Below are 27,562 nucleotides of genomic sequence, written 5' to 3' on the forward strand. Positions count from 1 at the left end.
TGTGTTTCTGAAAGAGAAACAACGTGCAGAGGAAGGGCAGCGTTAACCCCGACGAGGCATTTGTGTCCTGCAGGATTTCCCCGTTAATATCAGTGTCTCGAAAACACATGTTGGCGACTGAAAGACATCCAGTGTTTGGTCTTTTCCTGAAGCATCCTTCACCTACAGTGTCTCAACTGAAAGAGGACCATAAACACACACAAAATATGATACCATTTTGAGATTTTGGTATATTTATCTCCCAGTCTTTCACTTTTTCAACACCAAACATGTTGTTAATGTCTCTGTTTAGTGAACTACAGCAATCTGAAAGCCTGTACATTATTTATAACACACTTTATCAGTAGAAAAATGCACTAAATGACTTTTTTAATGCAGTATTTTCTGATTTATGGCGCAACTCAAAGATATTTCGCTCTGTGCAAACCTTTGACTCTAATATGTCAACAACATGAAACAAGAATATGAACCTGGCTTTATCCAATGTTCACACAAGAGTTCTACATCCTGACACATCCTTCATCTACACTGTCTCAACTGAAAGAGGACCAGAAACACATTACAAATATAATAAAATGTGGAGACTTTGGGATATTTATCTCCCATTCTTTTACTTTTCGGGCATTTTATAGACCAGACATGCCGTTGATGTCACTGTTTACCAAACTACCACTTTTTCTGAAAAATGCATAAAATGATGCAATATATGTTAAATACATGGTTTATACATGTAATTACTAGGGTTCCATTTCTTCTGATTACCTAATTTGGCATGCACATTTGCCGCACGCAAACCTACCTCTTTTGGATTTGGAAAGGTTGGCATGTATGCCCATGGATGTATAAAGAATAGTTCTACCGCAAAGTTATTCTCCGTGGGGACTTCCGGCAACAATCTTGATTCTGATTGGCCAGAAGACTCGAAAAAACTTAAGCAAAGATGTTTTATTGAGAAGAAGATCACTACGTGACTACTGGTCTCCGGTACTTCCAGTCCAACGCCTACTGCATGCACAGCGTCAGAAAATTGGGCCTTCAAAATAGAAGTTTCACTTCCCCCACCCCCCCCCAAAAAAAAAAAAAATTCAATTTTTTTTTTCAATTTTTTTTCTTCACTCACTACGTCCGCGACCCACTCGAAACGGGTCCGCGACCCACTTTTGGGTCGCGACCCACCAGTTGAGAACCACTGCTTTAATGTGATATGCTAACAAAGGTGGAACGTTTTGCCTGCAACATTCTAAGGATGTATTTTGGACGTTGTTGGGGTAAAACATTAAAGATGTTCTTTATAAAACGTTCCCTCAATGTTACATGATAAAAAACGAAGAACATTTTCAAAGCAACATTCAGAAAATATTTTCAGGATTTTATTGAGGCCTGAGATGACAGAACGTTTTTTTTATAAAACATTCCTTTTATGTGATATGCTTACAAAGGTGGAACGTTTTGCCTGCAACATTCTGAGGATATCTTTTGGACGTTGTTGGGGTAACACATTACATATGTTATTTTATAAAACGTTCCCTCAATGTTACATGATAACAAAAGAAGAACATTTTCAAAGCAACATTCGGATAATGTTTTCAGTTCAATCAGGAGAGACGTGATGTATGGAATACATGTTTATTATCGGGTCACATTACATAAATGAAACATAATGATGACAGTTTATAACAAGTGAATGAAATGGTGTTTGGCGATTAGGCCCAGGTTTTGTAGGATGTCATTCGGGAAGGGAAGAACCGTTTCCAATGAACCCCCCCGGGTCTAGACACTGGTGGTGGTGATAAGTGGTTAGGTCCGGTTGGAAGGGAGAAGGTTGGGCTTGGCCCTGAGTTGGAAGCAGGAGGCGAAGGGGTGGAGGAGGGTTGCACGTTGACACATGGAAGACAGCTGATGGAAAAGGGGAGAGCATATATAGAGGGATTAACAGGTGCGATGATTAGGCTTGTGAACGGAGGGAAGTGATAGGTTAGCTGAGGAGTGGCGCTCCCTATCATTTAGTGAAGGGAGCGAGTATTGCCATGACGCGCAATACAAAGTGATAGGTCTTCCTGCCTGAACTTGCGCTGAGCTTCATTTCAATCAGGAGAGACGTGATGTATGGAATACATGTTTATTATCGGGTCACATTATATAAATGAAACATAATGATGACAGTTTATAACAAGTGAATGAAATGGTGTTTGGCGATTAGGCCCAGGTTTTGTAGGATGTCATTCGGGAAGGGAAGAACCGTTTCCGATGAACCCCCAAAAGAAGTGAAAGTATGAAGTACTGAACGTGATGAAATCTTACCTTGTGGGATGCAGTGGAAATCTATGGATGAAATGAGAGGTTAATGCATGTGGGGATTTAGACGTACTGATGCCTCCTAGGCATCCTCCCTGGACGTACAGGGCTTCCTGGACGTACAGGGCATCCTGGACATACGGGGCGTCCCGGACATACGGGGCTTCCCGGACGTACGGGGCATCCCGGACGTACAGGGCGTCCTGGACATACAGGGCTTCCCGGATGTACGGGGCATCCCGGACGAACGGGGCATCCTGGACGTACAGGGCATCCCGGACGTACTGGGCAGCCTGACTTCGCAGGGACACATTTTATACAGACCCGAAGGTTACAACCTGGACGTACAGGGTTAGACATGCAAGGATAAACATGAGCCGCGGGGCGAATATACGTGCTGACATGCTAAGAACCACCACCAGTTATATGCATACGTACCAATTTGAAGGTTGGAGAGACCTTTGGATAGCCAGCACGGCACTGGGGTTCGGACGAATGTAGGATGAGAAGCGGTTGTTGTAGGGAAGAGGAACAATTACCTTGATTGCGGCAGGTTTGCTGCACCTATCCTGAACGAGCCCTGAAATGCTCTTAAGACACCACCACCAGTTATATGCATGTTTACCAGAGGTAAGCTGGAGAGATCTTGGATAGCCGGCACGAGCCGATGCCCGGCGAAGAGGGAGATGTAGACAATGTAATGCGGCTGTTAGCTTGAGTACAATGATGCATGAATATCATACCCTGCTTAACATAAGCCATGTGAGCATGAAACCAAATATATGAGTGCAATACGAGCAGCATGAAATAATATTTGCTTAGGTAAATGCTGAGACATGACCCATGATATAGGCAGGGCTCAACGCTAACTTTTAAAAGTGGTTGCCAGGCTGGCAACCAGGCATCCGCTTTTGGTTGCCAACTGAAAATACGGTTGCCCTTTTTTTTTTGATACCTTATATTTTAAATAATTAAGATGCTATACAGTTATATATCAACCAGTGGCGGTTCTACGGGGTGGTACGGGGTGGCAGCTGCCACCTCAGAAAAATGCCTTGCCACCCCAGCTGCCACCCCATTTGGCAGCTTTGTTTTGAAAGAAAAGTTGTGGCTCATCGGAAATGTATGAGAGAAAATCTCTAATGTCCGAGTGCAAGTGAATGCAGCACAAGACGCGAGCCTTCTAACCCCTCCCCCCCCCTGGCGCGAGCTTGGAAATATGATTGGCGGCGATTTCATTTGAACGGGAGGACAGCGCAAAACGAGAAGCATTTCGGATACAAGTAGACAGAAGCAGTGGTGTAGTGGGCGTACGCCGTACCCCCACTTATTTGGAGCATGATTTCTTTTTTTAATAGTCTTATACATCTAAAATCATTGCCAGTGTTATCAGTTGCAAGTGTGTGTTTGTTGTATTAATGACGAAAACATAATAGGCAGATTTCACAGTAATTATAATAAAAACGTAGCTCAAGCATTTATGCAACTTGATTTGAAGCGTGTGTGTGTGAGGGGCAGAACCGTGTGTGTAGGGTGACCAGGCGTCCCGCACTGTGCGGGACTAAACACACAGCATTTTTATTATTTGTCCCGCGTCCCACACATTGAGACTATGTCCCGCATTTGAGATCGCGCAGAAAGGCCGGATCGGTTCGCTGACAGCATCATGTAAGTTGCGCTGACAGGCGACACCACTACACCACTGGACAGAAGGAATGAGGTATTTGCGGTCAGGGTATGACTTTGATTGATTGATTGAAAAGTTTATTAACAGCTTGTATATTGAGTACAGTACAGTACAGCTCAAAAACATACAATTGTTAAGGGGATGCAGACCAGAGAAAGACTTTCGTCTTGTTTACATCAGGGTCCCCCATTTCCAATTCATCATATCATTTAAGACATATAAGACATATCTGACATACAGATTGTTTTTTTACAATTTACATACAGGTGGTTTTTGACTGGGGTAGGCTAAAGCCATATCAATAAATGGCTTATCCCCAACATGAAAAATGATGTTAAAGTAAGCAAAACAAAGTCTGCCAACTCGCGCGGAGTAAATTGCACAGACAGCATAGTAAGATTGATTTCAGTAGCCACTTGTCTGGAAATACCGAAGACTAGAAACGGTTTTGAAAACTTTTGTCACGTAGTGATCGTCTTCTCAATAGAACATCTTTGATAATGTCTTCTGGCCAATCAGAATCAAGATAACGGCTGGGTGTTGTTGCAGGAAGTCCCGACGGAGAATACTTTTGCTGTAGTACATCTCTATATACATCGGTACAACTATAAGACCCCACGGTTTGATGATTGATAGGTGTGTGGGCTGTCTTTCATTTTGACACACAGAACAATGGGGGCTATCAACCCTTATCCACAATGTAAAGTAATTCACACAGCCTCTTCCCTCTCCTCTCTGTGAGGAGCAGCAGGTTCAGCTTTCAGAAAAAAGTAACAAAAAACTAAAATGGCATTCATTTTTTAAAATATGTCGTGTAGTAATATATATTTATTTATTTTTCTTCTCAAGAGAGTACCAGAATGTGTATTTGATGTTAGTATTTCAAAAAATCTCTTGGGGGAGAATCTCCCCAGACCCCCCTGCAGGGGTTGGGTTTTCAACTCTTTCACCTGTGGGGAAATTGCAGGATTGGCTCCAGGTCACCCTTTTTATTTACTACAAGACAAATGTGCCTTTTTATTTCATACAGTTCAATTGGGATTGAGACAGGGAAATAATCTAAACCTCACGCATGGCGTTTCACTGTCAAGGGGAGCGTGTATGTAATTACATTGCAAATACTGACTTGAGCCCCACCACTGTATGAGTTAGCCCTACCATAGATTACCCAAAACAAATACTCTGGAGCCGCCACTGATTGCGGTCTACTATGACAGAGAAGAGCCTGTCAAGTTTGGCTGTACTAAGCATTGAATCAAAACGCACCATAGCTTTAAACCTTAATAAGTTTGTGAGGCGTTTTGCTGATCAAGATGGTAATCGCCACATTCAGCTGTTATAGGCATGCCAACTTGATGCTCTGCTCACAGATGAGTCGATGAGAATAATAAACTGTTTAAGAAGATAACCTTACATGTGTAAATACATGTTTCTTCTTTGTGGGGGTCTGCCCCCAAAAAACAGTTTCAAGTCCTGAGAAAGTCAAATAAGACGGTGTATAGAAAACTACACTGCCCAGCCAAAAAAAAGTAACTACTTTGATTTAACTAGGCCAGTAGGTAAGGGCTTTCCACTGGATAATAACTTCAGCGATGTATATGTTTTAGCTGAATACACGTTTTTTTTAACCCTAACTGATGCAGTTAGTCACTTCTTTAATGTTTGTTCTTTCTGATGTAAAGTCAAGGTTGTAACTGTTTGCAATTAAGTTGCGGGGCGCTGAACTGTTCCTTTGATTCTTTTGAATTATGATAGTAATTACTGGTCTTTCAAATTTGAGGGAGGTTGAGCAAGCATCTTGAGGAACGTTCATCATTAACTCCTCCAAAAAATATAGTTTATTTAATAATAACACTGAATATGTGAATCATAACAGTGATTGACAGCTGATAGGAATAATATGATTGTTAATATTATCATATTCATACCGACACACATCGATGAGACAGTTAATTAATGTACTTATTGCAGCAGTCTGCATATTTGGTACCCCTGCTGGTCTAAGAGTGAAACCAACTCATTCATTTAAAATTCATTAAATTACGTGTGCCACCTTATATATTTATATTTAAGGCTTTACTGATGTGCCACAATAATGTCACCTAATGTTATTGAGTTAAAATATCAATATTGTGGCTTTCCAAGTTAACATTGATTGATATGACTGCGATTAAATCAGCATATACTTCTGCCAGGGGATGCCACCCCTGAAATTCTCCTGCCACCCTCTTGCCACCCCATGAATATTTGTCTAGATCCGCCCCTGATATCAACTTAATAATGAACATGTGACACAAGAATGTTCAAATGCTTTACAATAAGTAATTAACGCACTTATTTGAACCTAAGTGGTAGTAAACTTGTCCACCCTCAATTGCTGGTATACCAAATACCAGTAGTGCTGCTGTTGTTCTGTCTTCATAGATCCCTCACAAATGAATTGAGCAAGTCACCAGTTTCTTGATCATCCGTTGTCTCCCTTTCAAATGTGGGTTTTCTTGACCTTTGTGCTGACCCCCACCATAGACCCGTTGGCCCTTCAGCATTGAAGTCTTGGATTGGCCAGACTAATACATTTCTAATGTTAAATAAATGAAAACCATTCATAGTTAAACATTTGATATTAATTATTGATGCTGTAAATTACCTTTAATATGTCTAACTATATTTAAAATGTGTTACCTTTTTATAGAAGTGATTATAATTTAATGCAACCATTTTCTATGGTGAAGTTTCGTTTTGCACTTTTATTTTGGTAGTAATAAGATCGGGACTCTTATTTTGAAGGAACTTTTACCGGAAGTGAATGGAAAACATTCCTCTTTGTTTTTCGTTCGGGTTTTACCTTACGCTCCATCAGTTGAATCACTTTGAACATTCATTGGAGAAGTTGAGGTGTTGGCTGAACTTTTTATCACACAGTCAAGCAACTTATTTTTGCTTCGCCATTTTGTTGTAAAACAAACACACGGCGCACCGCGCACGCGAGTAAACGTGCATCGCTTTCTGGCTCCGTAATCACGCCAATGCACGTGCAATTTAAGTATCAGGTTCCGACTGGTCACAACAATTAAATATCACTTTTAAAAACAAATATGAACATTTATCTATTTTGGGGTGCACGTTTTGCTGTCTTTATTTCTTATGTTAAAAACTGGTTGCCACTGATGGCAACCAAAGTCCAAGAAGTGGTTGACATTTTCCAAATGGTTGCCAATGGCAACCTGGCAACCGTTACTGTTGAGCCCTGGTATAGGACTAGCTTAATTAGCAGTTTAATTACGCCACGGTGAGACGTAGATGCTGATGTGCTGGTTGGGTGATTAGACTGTCTTCTATCCTCTTACGTGAGCTTCTCTTTCTCCCTGAAAGAACCCCCCAAAACCACGGATGGGCAGCATCCGTGGCTGTGTTGAAGCTTGAGACAGCGGTACTTACTGAGCATTGTGACGGGTAGTAGTTACCCGGACTGCATAACTCCATGCTGTAACGCGTTACACCCGTTACGTATTGCGCCGAGGCTTCGGAGCGTGTGTCGAGTAATCCCCGAATCTTTTTGTGAAGCATGTATCGAGGCTTGTATCGTTTCGGGCCAGTGACGTCATCGATGACGAACGAACCTCGCTGCCTGTCGATACCACGTGACTGCTTCGGGAAGCGATTCGGATCATTTGAACCGCTGAGCCACAACGCTCATAATACCCATGGATGTATAACAAGAACCATATTACCCCTCCTGTACCCGGGTCCGCTGGTGACACGATGGAATTAAAAGAGCTCAGACCCTCACTTATATAGAGGTCGGAAAATGTCATAAGTATAAATAGATACAAGCATAAATAAATGTAGGAATAAAACATGAATAAATAAATGAATAAATGCAGATTAGATATATCCAGTGTTTTTAGGTTTTTTTTGCACCTGGGGTTGTGCCTGCAAGAGGGGTTGTGGTTGAAGCCGGAAGAGGGTGAAGCTTCGCAAGCGATGAGGGCCCATTCCGCGTGAAGGCCGGAAGCGCCGCATTTGAGCGGCCCTGATGCCAGTGATGCCCTCTCGAGAGACTGAAGGCGTGTGTCAGTTGTTTGCCTGAAGTAGCCCATTTCCATTAAGCCGGAGGAACTTCCGTGGAGCTCAGTATCCTTGTCTTTTTCTTCCGCATCCGGGTTTGCGGGGTGGCCGGCTAGAACCGCTAGCCAACTGGGGAACGCCCCCTGTAGCTTAATCCGCAAGACTGCGGAGCTGATGAATAAATACCCGGAGCTGGGACGAAGCCCTGCTGCTGCTTGCGCGTTGACACCTGGAAGACAGCTGATGGAAAAGGGGAGAGCATATATAGAGGGATTAACAGGTGCGATGATTAGGCTTGTGAACGGAGGGAAGTGATAGGTTAGCTGAGGAGTGGCGCTCCCTATCATTTAGTGAAGGGAGCGAGTATTGCCATGACGCGCAATACAAAGTGATAGGTCTTCCTGCCTGAACTTGCGCTGAGCTTCATTAGGTTATTCTTTTTTTATAAAACGTTCCTGTGATGGCAATTATTAACACGGTCATGGTCAACGTCAGATTTATTTCTAGAGCGCTTTAAAAAACAAACTTGTTGCATTTGTTTGAAAGGGATGTTTTAAAAAAATCTGATGTCACAATATTTTCCTTTTGAAAAAAACAAACAAGCACGTAATTCATGATAAGATATTTCATGTTTTCGGTGGCATGTGTGAGTTCCCAGCTACACATTTTTGGTTATCAAAACAATTCTGAGAATGTTACCATTCATTGTTCTAGGAATGGTTTCAGCGGGACGTTTTATTTTGGTTCCCTGAATGTTCTTCTGAAAGGTAGGATAACGTTCTGAAACTTTCTTGAAATGTTTGGTGATAACCTTCTTAAGATGTTTTTGATAACCTTCTTAAGATGTTTTTGATAACATTGTTAGAACATTATGCCCTACTTTTCTTAAAACGTTTTCAGCGGGACGTTTTATTTTGGTTCCCTGAATGTTCTTCTGAAAGGTAGGATAACGTTCTGAAACTTTCTTGAAATGTTTGGTGATAACCTTCTTAAGATGTTTTTGATAACCTTCTTAAGATGTTTTTGATAACATTGTAAGAACATTAAGCCCTACTTTTCTTAAAACGTTTTCAGCTGGAAATGTTAGTTTGGTTCCCAGAATGTTCTTCTGAAAGGTAGGATAACGTTCTTTAACGTGTTTAGCCCTGAGCCTGTTTTTCAGGTCTCAGGCTCGAAAATTACATTCCCAGAACAAATTACCATATCTTCCCTTCTAAAAGGGTTAAATGAATAATCTTTTTTCTCAAAGTAATGATAAACCTTTGAGTTGGATGTAGAAGAGTCAGAATCAATATAGATGTTTTTTATTTTAAAGAAAATTCAGATTGAACATAGTAAAAAACTGTAAATTATAGTGTCCGTCCAAAAGTTATTTTTTACTTATAGTGAAAACTACCCTTGGATGATGGTAAGGTAGACTAAAAGCTTTAGGAATCCTAAGTACAACATATAATAAGTACCCTGTATCAAGATTGACGCAAAAACAAGTGACATTTGACCTTTTTAGAGAGGTTTAGCAAAAAAACTCCGCCTCTGAGGTGATTTGGGTGGAAGTGGGGGTTTTACCATTTCTCTGGAACCCATTGGTCGATTTTGGTGATTAACACCTCTTTCTGACCGTTAGAGCCAATATAATCAAAGGGGAATCTCCCCACACACACACATGCTAAAACAAAAAGGTGGGGGCTTCGCGCAAGCAGTTTTGCATCAGAGTGAAAATATTTCTAGCTCTGACATCTAGAAACGGAAAAGCTGGTTTATTGCTTATGGATTATCAGAAATAATTTAAAAGGGACACAGACACATTGGATTAACCTATGGATTAACTTCAGCAGCGTTTTTATCGTTTTAATGCCATTGAAGACCACTTTTGACCAGACTACGACACAGGTGAGCCATGTTAGCGTTTTTAGCTACCTAGCGCCACATGTTTTGATGTCTGTTCTTGTTATTATCTCCGCGAGTTCATATCATTGAGTGATAATGTCTGCACCCATCGATTCTGTGTCATCTCACGATGTGAAACGATGTGTTGGATGTGCAGCAAAGATAAATAATAAGGTTTTGTGAGTGAATTTCGGTGCAGTCATCTGTTAGCATTTTTCGCTCATTGCTAATTCAGAGGCTCAGTGTTAGCATTGTGGGGTTTTACTTTTTTTTTTTTTTAAATGATCAGTTAGATGAGTTTCTTCCCGTTACATGGATATAAAACATTCATAGTTTATTAAATGAACATGACCTCAGACACCGTTTCCTGCAAGATGTTGCGGGAGGGCCCCGGTACCGGGGTCTGTCTGGCTTAACAGGTTAAAAACATTCTTGAAATGTTTGGTGATAACCTTCTTAAGATGTTTTTGATAACATTGTTAGAACATTATGCCCTACTGTTCTTAAAACGTTTTCAGCAGGACGTTTTAGTTCGGTTCCCAGAATCTTCGTCTGAAACGTAGGATAACGTTCTTTAAAAACATCCTGGAAATGTTTGGTGATAACCTTCTTAAGATGTTTTTTATGATATTGTTAGAACATTATGCCCGACTGTTCTTAAAACGTTTTCAGCGGGACGTTTTATTTTGGTTCCCAGAATGTTCTTCTGAAAGGTATGATAACGTTCTCTAAAAACATTCTTAAAATGTTTGGTGATAACCTTCTTAAGATGTATGAGCGCATTGAGACAATGAATAGGATGTATAAAAACGAATTTGCATGCCAATATTGACTCACATGCACTTATAATCACATTAAGGTATGTAGGCCCACAGTATTCATAATGTCATATGTGTAAAATATCAGAATTTAATCACACTTTTTTCTGACTATAAAGGTTGTGTCTCGTATGTAGGTTCTAAGCTATCTGGCCGTGTGTGGTTTGTGAGGGCTGCGTATAAATATAAATATATTTGTATGTGTTTGTTTGAACTGTGTGTCTCTCTCCTCCCCCCTGCCTGCTGGTCTGCTCTAGCTTTTTGCCAGCATATTATTTGACAACTTTGCCAGCTTTTGCCTCACACCAGGGGCGGATCTAGAAGCATATTCATGGGGTGGCAAGAGGGTGGCAGGAGATTTTGAGGGGTGGCATCCCCTGGCAGAAGTATATGCTGATTTAATCACAGTCATGTCAATTAATGTTAACTTGGAAAGCCACAATATTTATTTTAACTCAATAACATTTGGTGACATTATTGTGGCACATCAGTAAAGCCTTAAATATAAATACATAAGGTGGCAGACTTAATTTAATGAATTTTAACTGAACAATAACTGAATGAGTCTATCTCACTCTTAGACCAGCATGGGTACCAAATCTATGCAGACTGCTGCAATAAGTATATTAATTAACTGTCTTGTCTATTTTTATCTAAATTGATATGATACTATTAACAATCATATTATTCCTATCAGCTGTCAATCACTGTTATGATTCACATATTCAGTGTTGTTATTAAATAAACTATATTTTTTGGAGAAGTTAATGATGAATGTTCCTCAAGATGCTTGCTCACCCTTCTTCAAAATTTGAAAGACAATTACTATCATATATCAAAAGAATCAAAGGAACAGTTCAGCGCCGCACAACTTCATTGCAAACAGTTACAACCTTGACTTTACATCAGAAAGAACAAACATTAAAGAAGTGACTAACTGCATCAGTTAGGGTTGAAAAACGTGTATTCAGCTAAAACATATACATTGCTGCAGTTATTATCCAGTGGAAAGTCCTTACCTACTTACTTTTTTTTGGCTGGGCAGTGTAGTTTTACACACCGTCTTATTTGACTTTCTCAGGACTTAAAACTGTTTTTTGGGGGCAGACCCCCACAAAGAATTTTTTTTTTTTACACACGTAAGGTCATCATCTTAACAGTTTGTTATGCTCATCGAGTCATCCGTGAGCAGAGCATCAAGTTGGCATGCCTATAACAACTGAATGTGGCGATTACCATCTTGTTCAGCAAATCGCCTCACAAACTTATTAAGATTTAAAGCTATGGTGCATTTTGATTCAATGCTGAGTACAGCCTGAATAACAGTTTGAGTCTGAGTTTGAGTCGTGCAATTGAGTTCATGCCTCAGAGTTCACTCCTTGAGACTTTAGTAGACTGGACTACTGCAATAGTGTATTCACAGGGCTGACAAAAAAATCCATCAGAAAGCTGCAGTTGATTCAGAACGCAGCTGCACGTGTCCTCACTAACATTAAAAGAGTGGATCACATCAGTCCGGTTCTGAAATATTTACATTGGCTTCCAGTCGGCCAAAGAATTGATTTTAAAGTACTATTGCTAGTTTTTAAATCAATAAATGGCCAAAGTATATTGTTGAACTCCTGCATAATTGCGAGCGAGCAAGGTGCCTCAGGTCTTCTGGGACGGGTCTGCTATCGGCTCCGAGAGTAAAAACAAAACATGTAGAGGCAGCATTTAGCTTTTATGCCCCGACAATCTGAAATGCTTACTATTTTTAAATCGAGACTAAAAACCGCTAAAAACATATCTCTTTGGCTGCTTTTAATTGAGCTGCTCATATTCACACTTCAGTAGGCCTATGCCTTTTAAACATGTATTGTATACCTGTGGTGTTTATTTTTATTATCTTTGCTTTGTAACGCCTGTTGTAAAATGCCATTATACAGGACTGTCTCAGAAAATTTGAATATTGTGATAAAGTTCTTTATTTTCTGTAATGCAATTAAAAAAACAAAAATGTCATAGATTCTGGATTTATTACAAATCAACTGAAATATTGCAAGCCTTTTATTATTTTAATATTGCTGATTATGGCATACAGCTTAAGAAAACTCAAAAATCCTATCTCAAAAAATTAGAATAGTTCCTCAGACCAAGTAAAAAAAAAAGATTTATAACAGCAAAACACAATCAAACATTTGAAAATGTCCATTAATGCACTCAGTACTTGGTTGGGAATCCTTTTGCACGGATTACTGCATCAATGCGGCGTGGCATGGAGGCAATCAGCCTGTGGCATTGCTGAGGTGTTATGGATGCCCAGGATGCTTCAATAGCGGCCTTTAGCTCATTAGCATTGTTGGGTCTGGTGTCTTTCAGCTTCTTCTTCACAATACCCCACATATTCTCTATGGGGTTCAGGTCAGGGGAATTTGCAGGCCAATCGAGGACAGTAATGCCATGGTCAGTACACCAGTTACTGGTGGTTTTGGCACTGTGGGCAGGTGCCAGATCATGCTGGAAAATGAATTCCTCATCTCCATAGAGCTTTTCAGCAGACGGAAGCATGTAGTGCTCTAAAATCTCTTGGTACACAGCTGCATTTACTCTGGGCTTGATGAAACACAGTGGACCAACCCCAGCAGCTGACATGGCTCCCCAAACCATCGCTGACTGTGGGAACTTCACACTGGATTTCAAGCAACTTGGATTTTGCTCCTCTCCAGCCTTTCTCCAGACTCTGGCGCCTTGACTTCCAAATGAAATACAAAACTTGCTTTCGTCTGAAAAGAGGACTTTGGACCACTGTGCAACTGTCCAGTGCTTCTTTTCCTTAGCCCAAGTCAGACGCCTCTTCCGTTGTCTTGAGTTCAGAAGTGGCTTGACCATGGGAATACGGCTATTGTAGCCCATTTCCCGGACACGTCTGTGAACAGTGACTTTTGATACCTGGACTCCAGCTTCAGTCCACTGTCTTTGAAGCTCCCCCAAATTCTGGAAGCGACTCTTCTTCACAATGCTGTTAAGGCTGCGGTCATCTCTCTTGGTTGTGCAGCGTTTCCTGCCACATTTCCCCCTTCCAACAGACTTTTTGTGGATGTGCTTTGAAACTGCACTCTGTGAACAGCTTGCTCTTTGAGAAATTTCTTTTTGTGTCTTACCCTCCTGATGGAGGGTGTCAATGACGGTCCTCTGGACAGCAGTCAGATCAGCAGTCTTCCCCATACTTGTGATTTAGTTTACTGAACCAAGCTGAGTGTTTTTCAAGGCTCAGGAAACCCTTGCAGGTGTTTCGAGTTAATTAGACGATTCAAGTGATTCGTTGAACACCCTACTAGTATACTTTTTCATGATATTCTAATATTTAGAGATAGGATATTTGAGTTTTCTTAAGCTGTATGCCATAATCAGCAATATTAAAATAATAAAAGGCTTGCAATATTTCAGTTGATTTGTAATGAATCCAGAATGTATGACATTTTTGTTTTTTTAAATTGCATTATAGAAAATAAAGAACTTTATCACAATATTCTAATTTTCTGAGACAGTCCTGTATGTTTTTTTACTGTATGTATTCCTAAAATGTCTTTTAATTAGTTTTGTAAAGTACTTTGAATTGTCGCGTACAGAAAAGTGCTATATAAATAAACTTGCCTTGCCTTGCAGCCAAACTTGACAGGCTCTTCTCTGTCATTGTAGACCGCAAATACCACATTCCTTCCGTCTACTTGGATCCGAAATGCTTCTCGTTTTGCGCTGTCCCCCCGTTCAAATGAAATCGCCGCCATTCAAATTTCCAGGCTCGCGCCAGGGCCAGGGAAGGGGTTACAAGACTTGCGTCTTGTGCTGCATTCACTTGCACTCGGACATTAGAGATTTTCTCTCATAAATGTCCGATGAGTCACACATTTTCTTTCAAAACAAAGCTGCCAACTTGGGTGGCAGCTGGGGTGGCAAGGCATTTTTCTGAGGTGGCAGCTGCCACCCCGTGCCACCCCGTAGAACCGCCACTGCCTCACACTCATGTGTATGTCTCTCCCAGGAGGAATCCAAGGCCTTCCACACTCCCAAGACCAGCCGGGCCTCTCTACCCACCCTGGAACAACTGTTTCCCACTGCCGCCATAACCAACCTCCACTCCCAGCTCCCCTTTTCTAATAAACAAATGTTACTTTCACCAGCTTATTCTGAGTCTGATTCTGGGTCCCCTCCAGTACATGTGACACCGACAGTAACTTGTACTAGCTGCTGGTCGGATTTAAAAAAGAAAAAGAAAAGACTTCTGATAAATCAGAACGATAAAGCACGTTATCCTACTCAAAATAAATAAACAAATCAAACTTGAAGCTGAAAACCTAATAAGAATAGTAGGGCATAATATTCTAACAATGTTATCAAAAACATTTAATAAAGGTTATTACCAAGCATTTTAAGAATATTTTTAGAGAAAGTTATCATACCTTTCAGAAGAACATTCTAGGAACCAAAATAAAACGTCCCGCTGAAAACTTTTAAACTATAGTAGGGCATAATGTTCTAACAATGTTATCAAAAACATCTTAAGAAGTTTATCAAAAACATCTTAAGAAAGTTATCACCAAACATTTTAAGAATGTTTTCTATCCTAGTTATCCTACCTTTCAGAAGAACATTCTGGGAAACAAAATAAAACTTCCCGCTGAAAACATTCCTACAACAATGAATGGTAACATTCTCAGAATGTTTTTAGAACCAAAAATGTCTAGCTGGGATGGCTCTGTGCCAAAGATAAAAGCAAGAATGGGAGTGGCAAACTGCAAGTCAACATTTAGGAGGGTGCTTGCAGATTAGAAAATATGAAACAAGCTTTTTACACGAGAGGTTTATGAGTCTGATAGAGGTTCCACAATTTAAAGTGTTATTACATTTCCATCTCTCTTTAATGTGATATAGATAATACTTTGAAAAACAATGTTTTTACTTACACCTTTACAAATGTGTGGTAGGCTGCTCAGAAGCAGCCAAAATCAAAATAGAACTTATAGTTGATCTGAAACGGCGCTCCAAAACTCTCTGTATCTGCAGACCTTTACCTGCTTGATCTCAAATATGCTCTTTTGTATTTGTATAGTATTGTTCTTCTTAGCAGGTTTGTCAAGTAGTGTGTTTCTGAAAATACATTTATTCAATGGACCCCTTATGTCAAACATGATGTATTGTATATATTACACTTTGGAATTACAATTCAAATATCCCAAAACAATCTATTGGATGACAACCATTCACTTGCCCACAATGCAAACAAGGGCTCGAGTGATTCAGACACATCAAATCACACGTTTTTTCTGAACAACAACTTTTAATGAAGATGTTTGTGAATTAGCTTTATCAGTACATTATGTCCAATGAATCAAAAATAGGTTAATTATTATCATCGTCGTCACACCAGCGTGGGTACATATTATCATAGGATAATCCTGTATGTGCGAACAACAGTTATTGTCAGAATTTAGACGCAATCTCGGAACAGGCAATGGCAATATGAACAGTAGCTTACCTTGGTGCACATTTTCCTTTTCACTTTATATAAAGTGAAGGGTTATGACTAGTGCTGTCAAACGATTACACATTTTAATCATGATTAATCACCATTCGAACTATGTCCAAAATATGCCATTTCTTATGTATATTGTTGTGGGAATGGAAAGATAAATGAAAGAAGGCGGATATATCCATTTAACATACAGTATGTATGTTTGTTTATTATAACATTGTTCTGTGTGTCAAAATGAAAGACAGCACCTATCAATCATCAAACCGTGGGGTCTTTTTCATTACGTGTTGATTTTATCAACACAGGGGGGGCTAGTGGAGTACTTCGTGACCACAGACCGCGAACGTTGTGATCAGCTGTTTTAGCGCAGTTCTCCAGTGAAGGGGGGGAGTCTCCCTCCGCAGCCGGTTGGCGTAGTTTTGGCACAATTCCGTTGTACAGACCGACGTTAACAGCAGCCCTGTCTGTGCACACGGAGACCGACTCTGTCGTCCGGTGATCTAACCGCCTTCTGGAAAAGCTTCACAAGTACGTCGGTACGCAAATGCGCTTTGTGACACAAGTGACGGTACGCATTTCAGATTACGCACATAACCTGCGTACCTACCAGTTATGTGCACCCCTGTACTACAGCAAAAGTATTCTCCATCGGGACTTCCTGCAACAAGTAAACACCACGCCGTTATCTTGATTCTGATTGGCCAGAAGACATTATCAAAGATGTTCTATTGAGAAGACGATCACTACGTGACAAAAGTTTTCAAAACCGTTTCTGGTCTTCGGTATTTCCAGACAAGTGGCTACTGAAATCAATCTTACTAACTGCTGTCTGTGCAATTCTCGGCGCGAGTTGGCGGACTTTACTTTGCTTACTTTAACATCATTTTTCATGGTGGGGCTAAGCCATTTCTTGGTATGGGTGTAGCCTACCCCAGCAATACCCTGGCGCTGCCACTGGTGGGATGTATGAGGCGGGTCATTCTGCACATGCGTTAAATGCGTTAAATATTTTAACGCAATTAATTCAAAAGATTATTTATCGCCGTTAACGCGATAATTTTGACAGCATTAGTTATGACATGTCAGTTAAAGGGGTACAATTCAATGTATCAAGCTTAACTGCATATTACATATAAGTGTATGAAATCAGGATTGTGATTTAAAAATATAAGTAATACAACTTGTGAATGATCCTAATTTGAATTGGATGTTTATGGTTCAACATTCTGGGAAATGCTCTCTTTTGTGAGCATTTCCCTTGAAACTAATTTCATGTCAGTGTCTTAAGTGTGGAGCTGGAGGACATGGTTAAACTAGATGAGGATAAACATAGGCTATCTATATTGTGTAGCATACATTTACTATAATCAGGGCTGCACATAACTGGTGCCAAAAAAGAGCACCGGATCATTTGAAAAAAGGTGCATTTGCGCACCAACATTGAGAGAGAGAGAGAAGAGAGAGATGAGAGAATTGCGAGTATTTGCGAGTTGCATAAGAACTGGTAAGATAGCAGGGTTTCCCACACATTTACTTGGGCAGGCTGCCCAGGTATATTAACGGCCGCCAAAGTATAATTCGCAAGCTATTTAGGTTTAATTGTTTTAATCCGTAATCCGAAAGTTATGTGCACCCCTGACTATAATTGCATTTTATAGGGCAACCTTTTGTTTCAGAAGGACAATAAATGAATCCTTGAAAGCTTGGGTAGGTAAACTTGGAAAGGCCAGCAAGAGAGAGTAAACCAGATTTTTCAAACTATCCAATGCAAAACCACAGACTGTCTGTGTCATGGCGAATACAGTCTCTGGTTTATTAATGTCTGTATAGGCCGTTGTTGTGAGTGTGGACGATCGGAGCATTTACAACATTAGCTTAGCCGATCTCCATTCAGAAAACACGCATTTTAAAAGGTTTTTCGCCTGCCGTCTTGTCTGCAGACTTGTCAAAGCATTAATTCATGGTTTTTACTAACCGGTATCAGAATTTTGTTACAAAGGCATCATTTTGAAACGTGTATTACAATTAAATCACGGTCAAATATGTTCATTTTGTTGTAGTTGTAGCCCCCTTGCCAGCGATTCACTCACTAGTTTAGCATAGCCCAGTTGTTGGCCCGGAAAGAACCACGATTTTGGAGGACCAGAAAAACAGTGAAAAAGTACCCGTTAGCCGGAACTACCCCTAGTGGAAACGCAACAAAAAAACGGGCCGGGTTTGGCATGGCACACTTAAACTGTGCTACGCGCTACAGTGGAAATGCGCCATTAGAGCTACAACGCAACATCTGGTTTTGGGCATTCTGGCTACGCATCACTCATTCACCAATGGGTAATGTTTAGATGGATTTTAGGAACTTCCCTCTCGATTCCATTGGCTCTAACGGTTCAAAGGAGGTGTCCATCATCAAAATCGACCAAGGGGGCAACCCAGTCTCACGGGATTTTGTGTTATAGTCACGACAATTAATCTATTGATTAATGTTTACCAACACGATTTTCCCCTTTTTTTCGTGTCACACAGAACGATTTTAAAACCAATGTATTTCTATTGGTAGTATGTTTCGTGCCTGCACCACGTCTTTTTGTCCGGTCGGGTCTTGGAAGACCGGAAGTTGTGTGGTTCATAAAAACATTTTCTTGCTCAATATAAAGCCACGATAATTGTTTTTATTTTAAATTGTATAATGTCTGACTTTTTTTGCCCTCTGTTCTGTCATTCTAATGACTGACATCTATCTCCTTGACTGCTATATCCTTAGTGGCCTCTAGGGACTGGCAAGTGCGTTCCTAGTAAAACGTCTGTGTTAGGCGTCCGTTCTGCCATTTTGTTTGAGAGCCGCATGGGGAACAGGTCCCTGATTCTATCTGTCTCCATCCGGTTATTTTCACCCTTGAGAAGGCATAATCTGTGAGTACATTTGTTTAGGGAAACATTTTGTATAATGTGCTACTTATATTTTTGCATCTCATGTAACATTTATCTAAATTCAGCATATGTAGTTAAGCCATGTAATTGCTGCATGAGTAGTAATTGTCCCTTATTAGATGTTGGAGTGCATTTGGTTTATTTTTGGGGAAAAGTACAATATATTTTGTTGTTGTTAGATATTTATACATGTCTTTGTTTGTATCATTTCAGTTTCACACCGCTCCTATTAAAATACCAAACGTCAGCTCCTGTCTCTGTCATTTTGGGGAGAGTGTTTAGCTCGCTGCAAAGCCATGCATCTACACGCGTGGTGAGGGCAGAAGAGTGAAAAGATTCAACTTCACCTCAAGATCATCCCGTGGACTAGAAACCCTGCATTATTGCTGAGAGCAACGATGTTGAACGCCCCAGATTTCACAGAGCAACACAACATGGAGGTTAGATCACAAAGCAACACTTCATCATCACAACGCTCTAGTCGGTTGGGTATTAACATGCTGGCAGCAGAGGCACGTGCAAAGGCTGAAGCTGCGCGTACGAAGGCAGCTTATGCAAAACGTCAAGTGGACATGGAAGTAGAGAAAGCACGCATTGATGCTACTCTTAATGCTCTTAAAGAAGAGGGTGAGGCTGAAGCTGCATCAGCAGCAGCAAACGTGCTTGAAGCAGCTGTAGACATTGACTTTAAAGAACATCAAAATAAATCTAGCCACTTCTCATTGGCGCAACAATTTATGCAACGCACCAGTGAGTACGTCAATGCACATTACAACAACCAGGAAAATTACGAAATGGGTCATCAGACAAATCACGAAGAACAGCAAGCAGCTCTTTCTTCACTGCAAGCACGCCCTCAACATACAGAGGCCCCCATCATCATCCAGAGCCCTTCTCACCAGGCTCCTCTGAGCTTATATCATCAAAGGCCCCAGATCCCATTGGCCTCTCAAACCCACATCAACACTTTGAATCACTCCCCATCACAGTACACTAATGCTGCATACAACTACCCTAGAGGCAGTACACCCTCTCATGTAACAACACCCAGACCTTCGGAGATTTCGGACCTCGCCACATACTTGGCACATCGGGACATCGTCTTATCAGGGCTAAAGATGTTTGACAACAAGCCAGAAAATTATCTATCCTGGAAAGCTGGCTTCCGCAATGCCATAGAGGGCTTGAACTTGAAACCTAGTGAGGAGCTAGACTTGCTCACAAGGTGGCTCGACGGGGAGTCACTGCAGCTCGTTAAAATACTTTGTGCTGTCAATATCAACTATCCTATGACTGGTCTTAACATGATGTGGCAACGGTTGGATAAGAGTTACGGCTCTCCAGAGGCCATCAAAACGTCTCTCTTCACAAGGCTTGAAAACTTTCAGAAAATCCTGAACAAGGACTTTCAGCGGCTGCAGGAACTCGCAGATCTGCTCCTCGAAGTTGAAACTGCTACATGTGAGGGTTACCTACCAGGCCTCAGCTTCCTTGACACATCTAGAGGTGTAACACCCATTGTGGAGAAACTCCCATATAACCTCCAGGACCAATGGATAATTCGAGGTTCAACATACAAAAAGGAACATCAGGCTCATTACCCACCTTTCTCCTTCTTTGTTAAATTTGTGCAAAGCCATGCAGAGATGAGAAATGATCCAAGCTTTGCTTTCCAAAACTCCAGCGCTCAACCTCTCAAAAGTGAGCACCCCCCAGCGAAGCAGTGGAGGACTCAGAACAGCAATTCGGTTAATAAAACTGAAGTAGGGAACTGCTCCTCCCCTGACTCTAAAAACAAGCCTCACGAGGATCCAGACAAGCTATGCCCCATCCACAAAAAACCACACCCCCTCAGAAAGTGTAAGAGCTTCAGGGGAATGCTGCTTGATCAACGCAAGAGCTTTCTGAAAGAGCATTTCATATGTTTTAAATGCTGTGCTTCTACGACCCACCAAGCTAAAGACTGTAAAGCTGACATCCACTGCTCAGAGTGCGACAGTAATCGTCACATCTCAGCTCTTCATGCTGGTCCACCCAACTGGGCAGCATCTGGTCCCAACACATCTCCCGCAGTGCATGGCGGGGAGCAAGTTGAACAGGCCACAGAGGTAGCCACCTCTCATTGCACCGAGGTCTGTGGGAAAGACCTCCAAGGTAAATCCTGCTCCAAAATAACTTTGGTCAACGTCTATCCTAAAGGATATCCGGTAAGAAAAAATAAAATGTATGTGATGTTAGATGACCAGAGCAACTTATCAGTAGCAAGATCTGACTTCTTTGACAAATTTAGCATTCATGAAAACGCTTCTCCTTATATCATCAAGACATGCTCTGGCACAACAGAAACCACTGGGAGAAGAGCCAGTGGCTTTGTTGTCGAGTCTGTTAACGGAGGAGTGCCCTTGCTACTGCCTACCCTTATTGAATGCAACCTCATTCTTGGAAATAGGGACAAAATTCCTACTCCGGAGGCTGCAAGCAATCATCCTCATCTGAAGGAGGCGACTGCCGAAATCCCACCACTCGACCCTTGAGCTGAAATCCTACTGTTGCTTGGTAGAGACATTATTCGTGCTCACAAAGTTTGCAGCCAGTGCAATGGGCCACACAATGCTCCCTTTGCCCAACGCCTTGACTTGGGGTGGGTCATTGTGGGCGACGTATGTCTCGGGGAAACTCACAAGCCAACTGTGAACACTTTCGTCTTGAAAGTATCCTGGCAAATGGACGCCCCAGCTTCTTCCGTCTATGCGAGAGTAACATCTACGTGAAAGAGAATTTCACAGGTCAACACCTGAGAAGCTAGGCAGGCATGTGTTCAGCATTTCCGATGATGACGACAAATTTGCACCCTCAGTTGAGGATGAGACCTTCCTCCACATAATGGACAAAGACTTCACAAAGGATGATTGCAACAGTTGGGTGGCCCCCTTCCCTTTTCGCACTCCTAGACAACGTCTTCCTAACAATCGGGGACAAGCTCTCAGTCGTCTCATGTCACTCCGCAGGACTTTGACAAAGAAACCTGAGATGAAGGGTCACTTCGTGGACTTTATGAAGAAAATCTTCAGCAACGGCATGCAGAACCTGCTCCCACATTGGAAGAGCATCAAGAGTGCTGGTACTTACCAAGTTTTGGTGTCTACCATCCCCAGAAACCAGGACAAATCAGGGTTGTTTTTGATTCAAGTGCACAGTACAAGAACGTTTCTCTTAACAATGTGCTTCTTCAGGGACCAGACCTCAACGACAATCTTCTTGGGGTCCTCATCCGCTTCAGGAGTGAGCCAGTTGCAGCCATGTCAGACATCCAGCAAATGTTCCACAGCTTCTTAGTCAGAGAAGATCATCGTGACTACCTTCGGTTCCTGTGGTTTCGTGAACACCAGCTGGACAACGAGGTTATGGAGTTCCAAATGAAAGTCCATGTGTGCGGCAATTGTCCCTCACCAGCTGTGGCTATCTACGGACTGAAGAGGACGGCCATGGAGGGTGAAAAGGAGTTTGGCACTGCAGCAAGACAGTTCGTGGTACGGCACTTCTACGTGGACGACGGGTTGAAATCATTCTCCAATGTTACGGAGGCCGTTGATGTCCTGAAAAAGGCTCAAGAAATGTTGACCCAGTCAAATCTCAGACTGCACAAGATCGCTTCCAACAACGCGGAAGTCATGAGAGCTTTTTTGCAGGAGAAGACCTTGCCAAAGGTCTGCAAGACCTCGACATCGGTCAAGACTCGCATCCTATGCAACATAGTCTTGGGCTTGGATGGGACCTGTCTACAGACACGTTTGCCTTTCGTGTAACAGCCAGTGATAAACCCTTCACACGTCGTGGTGTACTGTCAACCATTAACAGCTTGTTTGACCCTCTGAGATTCGCAGCACCCGTCAGCATTCAAGGCCGTATTATCCTGAGGGAGCTTATGACTGATGGCTGTGAATGGGACGCACCTCTCCCTAAAGAGAAACTGGAGGAATGGCTAAGATGGAAGAACTCCTTGGAAGATCTTCAGGGTTTTTAAATTCCTCAGATGTACACATCGCTTTCATTCTCTGGAGCTCATAAGAAGGAAGTGTGTGTCTTCTGTGACGCCTCCACCAAGGCAATCGGTGCCGTTGCGTACCTCAAAGTGACAAATACAGAAGGACAGAGTGAAGTGGGGTTCATCCTGGGAAAGGCAAAACTTGCCCCCAAACCTGATCTAACTATTCCTAGGCTTGAGCTTTGTGCAGCTGTACTTGCGGTTCAGGTGGCAGAGGTCATTCTTGAGGAGTTGGACACTAAATTAGACGACGTCAAGTTCTTCTCTGATAGTAAGGTGGTGCTCGGCCACATTTCAAACGAATCAAGACGATTCTACGTGTACGTCCACAACCGAGTACAGCGCATCAGGCGGTCTACACAAGCTAGCCAGTGGAACTACGTTCCTTCCGAGCTAAACCCAGCTGATCAGGCTTCAAGAGGTATCCCAGCTAGTCAGCTTGCTCTGTTTTCATGGCTGGTTGTACCCACCTTTCTGACCAATCCACAACCTTATCAACCAGACAAAGAAGCCTTTGACCTCATCAATGCTGGAACAGATGTTGAGGTACGACCAGAAGTCACTGTCTGCACCACTCGTCTTTCAGACAACAAGCTCAGCGGTGCACGCTTTGAGCGGTTTTCCGGTTGGAGATCTCTCTCAAGAGCCATTTCTCTGCTTTCCCACATTGCTCACTCATTCACTCAAGTTTACAAAGACAGTACTTGCCATGGATGGCACACCTGCAAAAGGCCTCTAACTAAGGAGCAACTTGACCAAGCCAAAGCTACGATCATCCTCGCTTTTCAAAGCAAAGTATATGAAGAGGAGATCAGTTGCATCAAGGATGGAAAGCCTATTCCAAGACAGAGTTCACTCAGCAAACTTTGCCCCTTCATGGACTCACATGGTCTCCTACGCGTTGGTGGTTGTCTGGAAAAGTTAAGAACAACCTCTGACGAATCTCACCCAGTACTTGTTCCTGGTAAACATCATGTTGCCACACTATTAATTAGACACTTTCACGAGCAAGTTCATCACCAAGGTAGGCACTTCACGGAAGGAGCCGTGAGGGCAGCCAGATTTTGAGTCGTTGGAGGAAAATGATCCATCAGCAGCGCTATCTGCAACTGTGTAACCTGCCGCATGTTACGTGGGAGGCAGCAGGAGCAGAAGATGGCTGATCTGCCGGCCGATCGCTTAAGCACAGACCCGCCCTTCACTTATGTAGGGCTCGACGTGTTTGGACCTTGGTCTGTCAGTGCACAAAGAACACGCGGAGGTCAAGCCAAAAGCAAGCGGTGGGCGGTTGTCTTTGTGTGCATGAACTCACGAGCAATACACATTGAGGTGCTGAAATCGATGGATTCTTCCAGCTTCATTAATGCTTTAAGACGCTTCCTTGCCATCAGGGGCACTGTGAAGCAGTTCAGATCAGACTGCGGAACCAATTTTGTGGGAGCCTGCAAAGAACTCCAAATTGACTCCAAAGGATGCAACAACGATCGGATTGAGAACTATCTGACAGAACAGGGGTGCACATGGCAGTTTAACCCTCCACACTCCTCACACATGGGTGGCAGCTGGGAACGAATGATTGGGGTCATACGTCGTGTCCTAGATGCTATGCTGCTCAAACTTGGCACTGCAAAACTGACGCATGAAGTGCTGACTACACTCATGGCAGAGGTAACAGCAATAGTCAACGCCAGGCCGTTAACCTCTGTCTCTACGGACCCAGAGAACCCACTCATTCTCACTCCAGCCACTCTCCTTACCCAGAAATGGGGCACACATTCTTCACCTCCAGGCCAGTTTGGTGAAAGTGACCTTTATAGGCGTCAGTGGAGACAGGTTCAGAGTTTGGCCAACACTTTCTGGGAACGGTGGAGACGAAAATATATCAGCAATCTCCGAGGTCGACGCATTTGGAGGAACGAAAGGCCTAACATGCAAGAGGGGGATGTCGTCTTGCTACGGACAACCAAGTTCAGAGGAACAGCTGGCCGGTCGGGCTAGTTACAAAGACCTTTCCCAGTGACGACGGGAAAGTTAGGAAGGTTGTGGTGAAGATTCTCAAGGAGGGTACAACAAAGCTGTTTCTTAGACCTATCTCGGAGACAGTCCTTCTCTTACAAAAGGACACTAATAAGTCACTGTGAAGTGAGCTACTACAGTGCATCAGACCTAACACTCCTTTCTCAGTTTCTAGTTAGTGTTGACATCTTAAAGATGCCAGGCGGGGAGTGTTCTGTCATTCTAATGACTGACATCTATCTCCTTGAATGCTATATCCTTAGTGGCCTCTAGGGACAGGCAAGTGCGTTCCTAGTAAAACGTCTGTGTTAGGCTTCCGTTCTGCCATTTTGTTTGAGAGCCGCATGGGGAACAGGTCCTTGACTCTATCTGTCTCCATCTGGTTATTTTCACCCTTGAGAAGGCATAATCTGTGAGTACATTTGTTTAGGGAAACATTTTGTATAATGTGCTACTTATATTTTTGCATCTCATGTAACATTTATCTAAATTCAGCATATGTAGTTAAGCCATGTAATTGCTGCATGAGTAGTAATTGTCCCTTATTAGATGTTGGAGTGCATTTGGTTTATTTTTGGGGAAAAGTACATTATATTTTGTTGTTGTTAGATATTTATACATGTCTTTGTTTGTATCATTTCAGTTTCACACCGCTCCTATTAAAATACCAAACGTCAGCTCCTGTCTCGGTCATTTTGGGGAGAGTGTTTAGATCGCTGCATAGCCATGCATCTACACGCGTGGTGAGGGCAGAAGACCCTCCGTGAGGAAAAGAAATGGGGCTCAGAGCCTCAGAATACTGAAATCTGTATTTATTAAAATATTTGTTTCCTTCTAATTTGTTATTCTTTTCTAAATAACACACTGTTATTTACTCAACAATAACACACAATTATCCTTGTTTTTATTTATTTGTTTAATTCTATAATCTCTGTTTTGTTGTTCCTCAGGAACTGAATTTCAAAATAAAATAACCGGAAACAGACACACACACACTGAACTGATTACCCAAGATCCTCAGCTATGGTTGAAGCTCTGTGATTGGATTGTTTAGCCGCAATGCACGTTGGGATATGGTGTTTTGAAATCCGAAAAACATTTTAAAAAAGGAAAAAAATAATACTTTATTCCGAGTGTGCTTGCTTTTCTCTTTGGAAGTCATCACATTGTAATACACGGTTCGGCTGCATTAAATATTACACATCTGCCGTAGTTATTTATTTATAGAGCCCTGATTAGAAGACTGCCACCAAAACTGAATACGTGACATGGATCATTAATATATCAGCAATTCAAAAACATCTTCAATTTCTCTTCACACAATAAGTCTCCTTGCAGTATCAACATTAATTCGGCTGACTTTTATATTTGATCCAATTGGTAGATATGTAGCAGTGCACAGTTGATAGACAGGGACTTGTATTTTTTTAAAGATATTACTGATTTTCTTTGAATATAAGAATGTAAATACTGAGTTGAAAGAATAGTCAGGGGATTTGGGTGATGGGAGACACATCTATGAATCAGAATTTCAATAGCTTACCATTAAATGACGGATATACCTTTCTGTCTTTGATGTTAGGGTTATTATGGCATTGTATGGATTGAGGGTGTCAATGACGGTCCTCTGGACAGCAGTCAGATCAGCAGTCTTCCCCATACTTGTGATTTAGTTTACTGAACCAAGCTGAGTGTTTTTCAAGGCTCAGGAAACCCTTGCAGGTGTTTCGAGTTAATTAGACGATTCAAGTGATTCGTTGAACACCCTACTAGTATACTTTTTCATGATATTCTAATATTTAGAGATAGGATATTTGAGTTTTCTTAAGCTGTATGCCATAATCAGCAATATTAAAATAATAAAAGGCTTGCAATATTTCAGTTGATTTGTAATGAATCCAGAATGTATGACATTTTTGTTTTTTTAATTGCATTACAGAAAATAAAGAACTTTATCACAATATTCTAATTTTCTGAGACAGTCCTGTATATTAATGCTGCCCATTATGGACACAAGCAATTTTCACCCATTTATTAATTATATGTTTTAAATTTGGTAACACCAATGTGTTTAATACTGGCAACTTCTAATTGTGGGAAAAACGAAAACGTTCCCAGTAGAGACGTCCCATAGAACATTTTGCGAAACACAATAGCCAGCATGTGTAGTTCTGGGGGCTGGTCCCGTTCGAGTCCAGTTTTGGATAGTCTGCCGTGGTTTTGTTCCATTTCAAAGTGCTGTTTGGCGCACTGCCACTCCAACATCCAATCCCAGAGCTTGAAGATTAATCACGGGGTTTGTC

The 27,562-nt window shown here is 41.8% G+C and overlaps 1 protein-coding gene across 1 annotated transcript in view; it reads right to left on the bottom strand.

The window, feature by feature from the left end:
* Positions 1-1,501: 1,501 nt before the first annotated feature.
* The window catches only part of LOC307034871 (seizure protein 6 homolog), a 361,762-nt gene continuing 335,701 nt past the window's right edge, over positions 1,502-27,562 (bottom strand). Inside the window, exon 16 of the mRNA XM_079673797.1 lies at positions 1,502-1,896. Within this exon, the coding sequence (XP_079529923.1) occupies positions 1,798-1,896 (99 nt within the window). The 3' untranslated portion in view covers positions 1,502-1,797. The remainder of the gene's footprint in view (positions 1,897-27,562) is intronic.

Source organism: Notothenia rossii (genome assembly GCF_949606895.1).
Source record: "Notothenia rossii genome assembly, chromosome: 4".
NCBI lineage: Eukaryota > Metazoa > Chordata > Actinopteri > Perciformes > Nototheniidae > Notothenia > Notothenia rossii.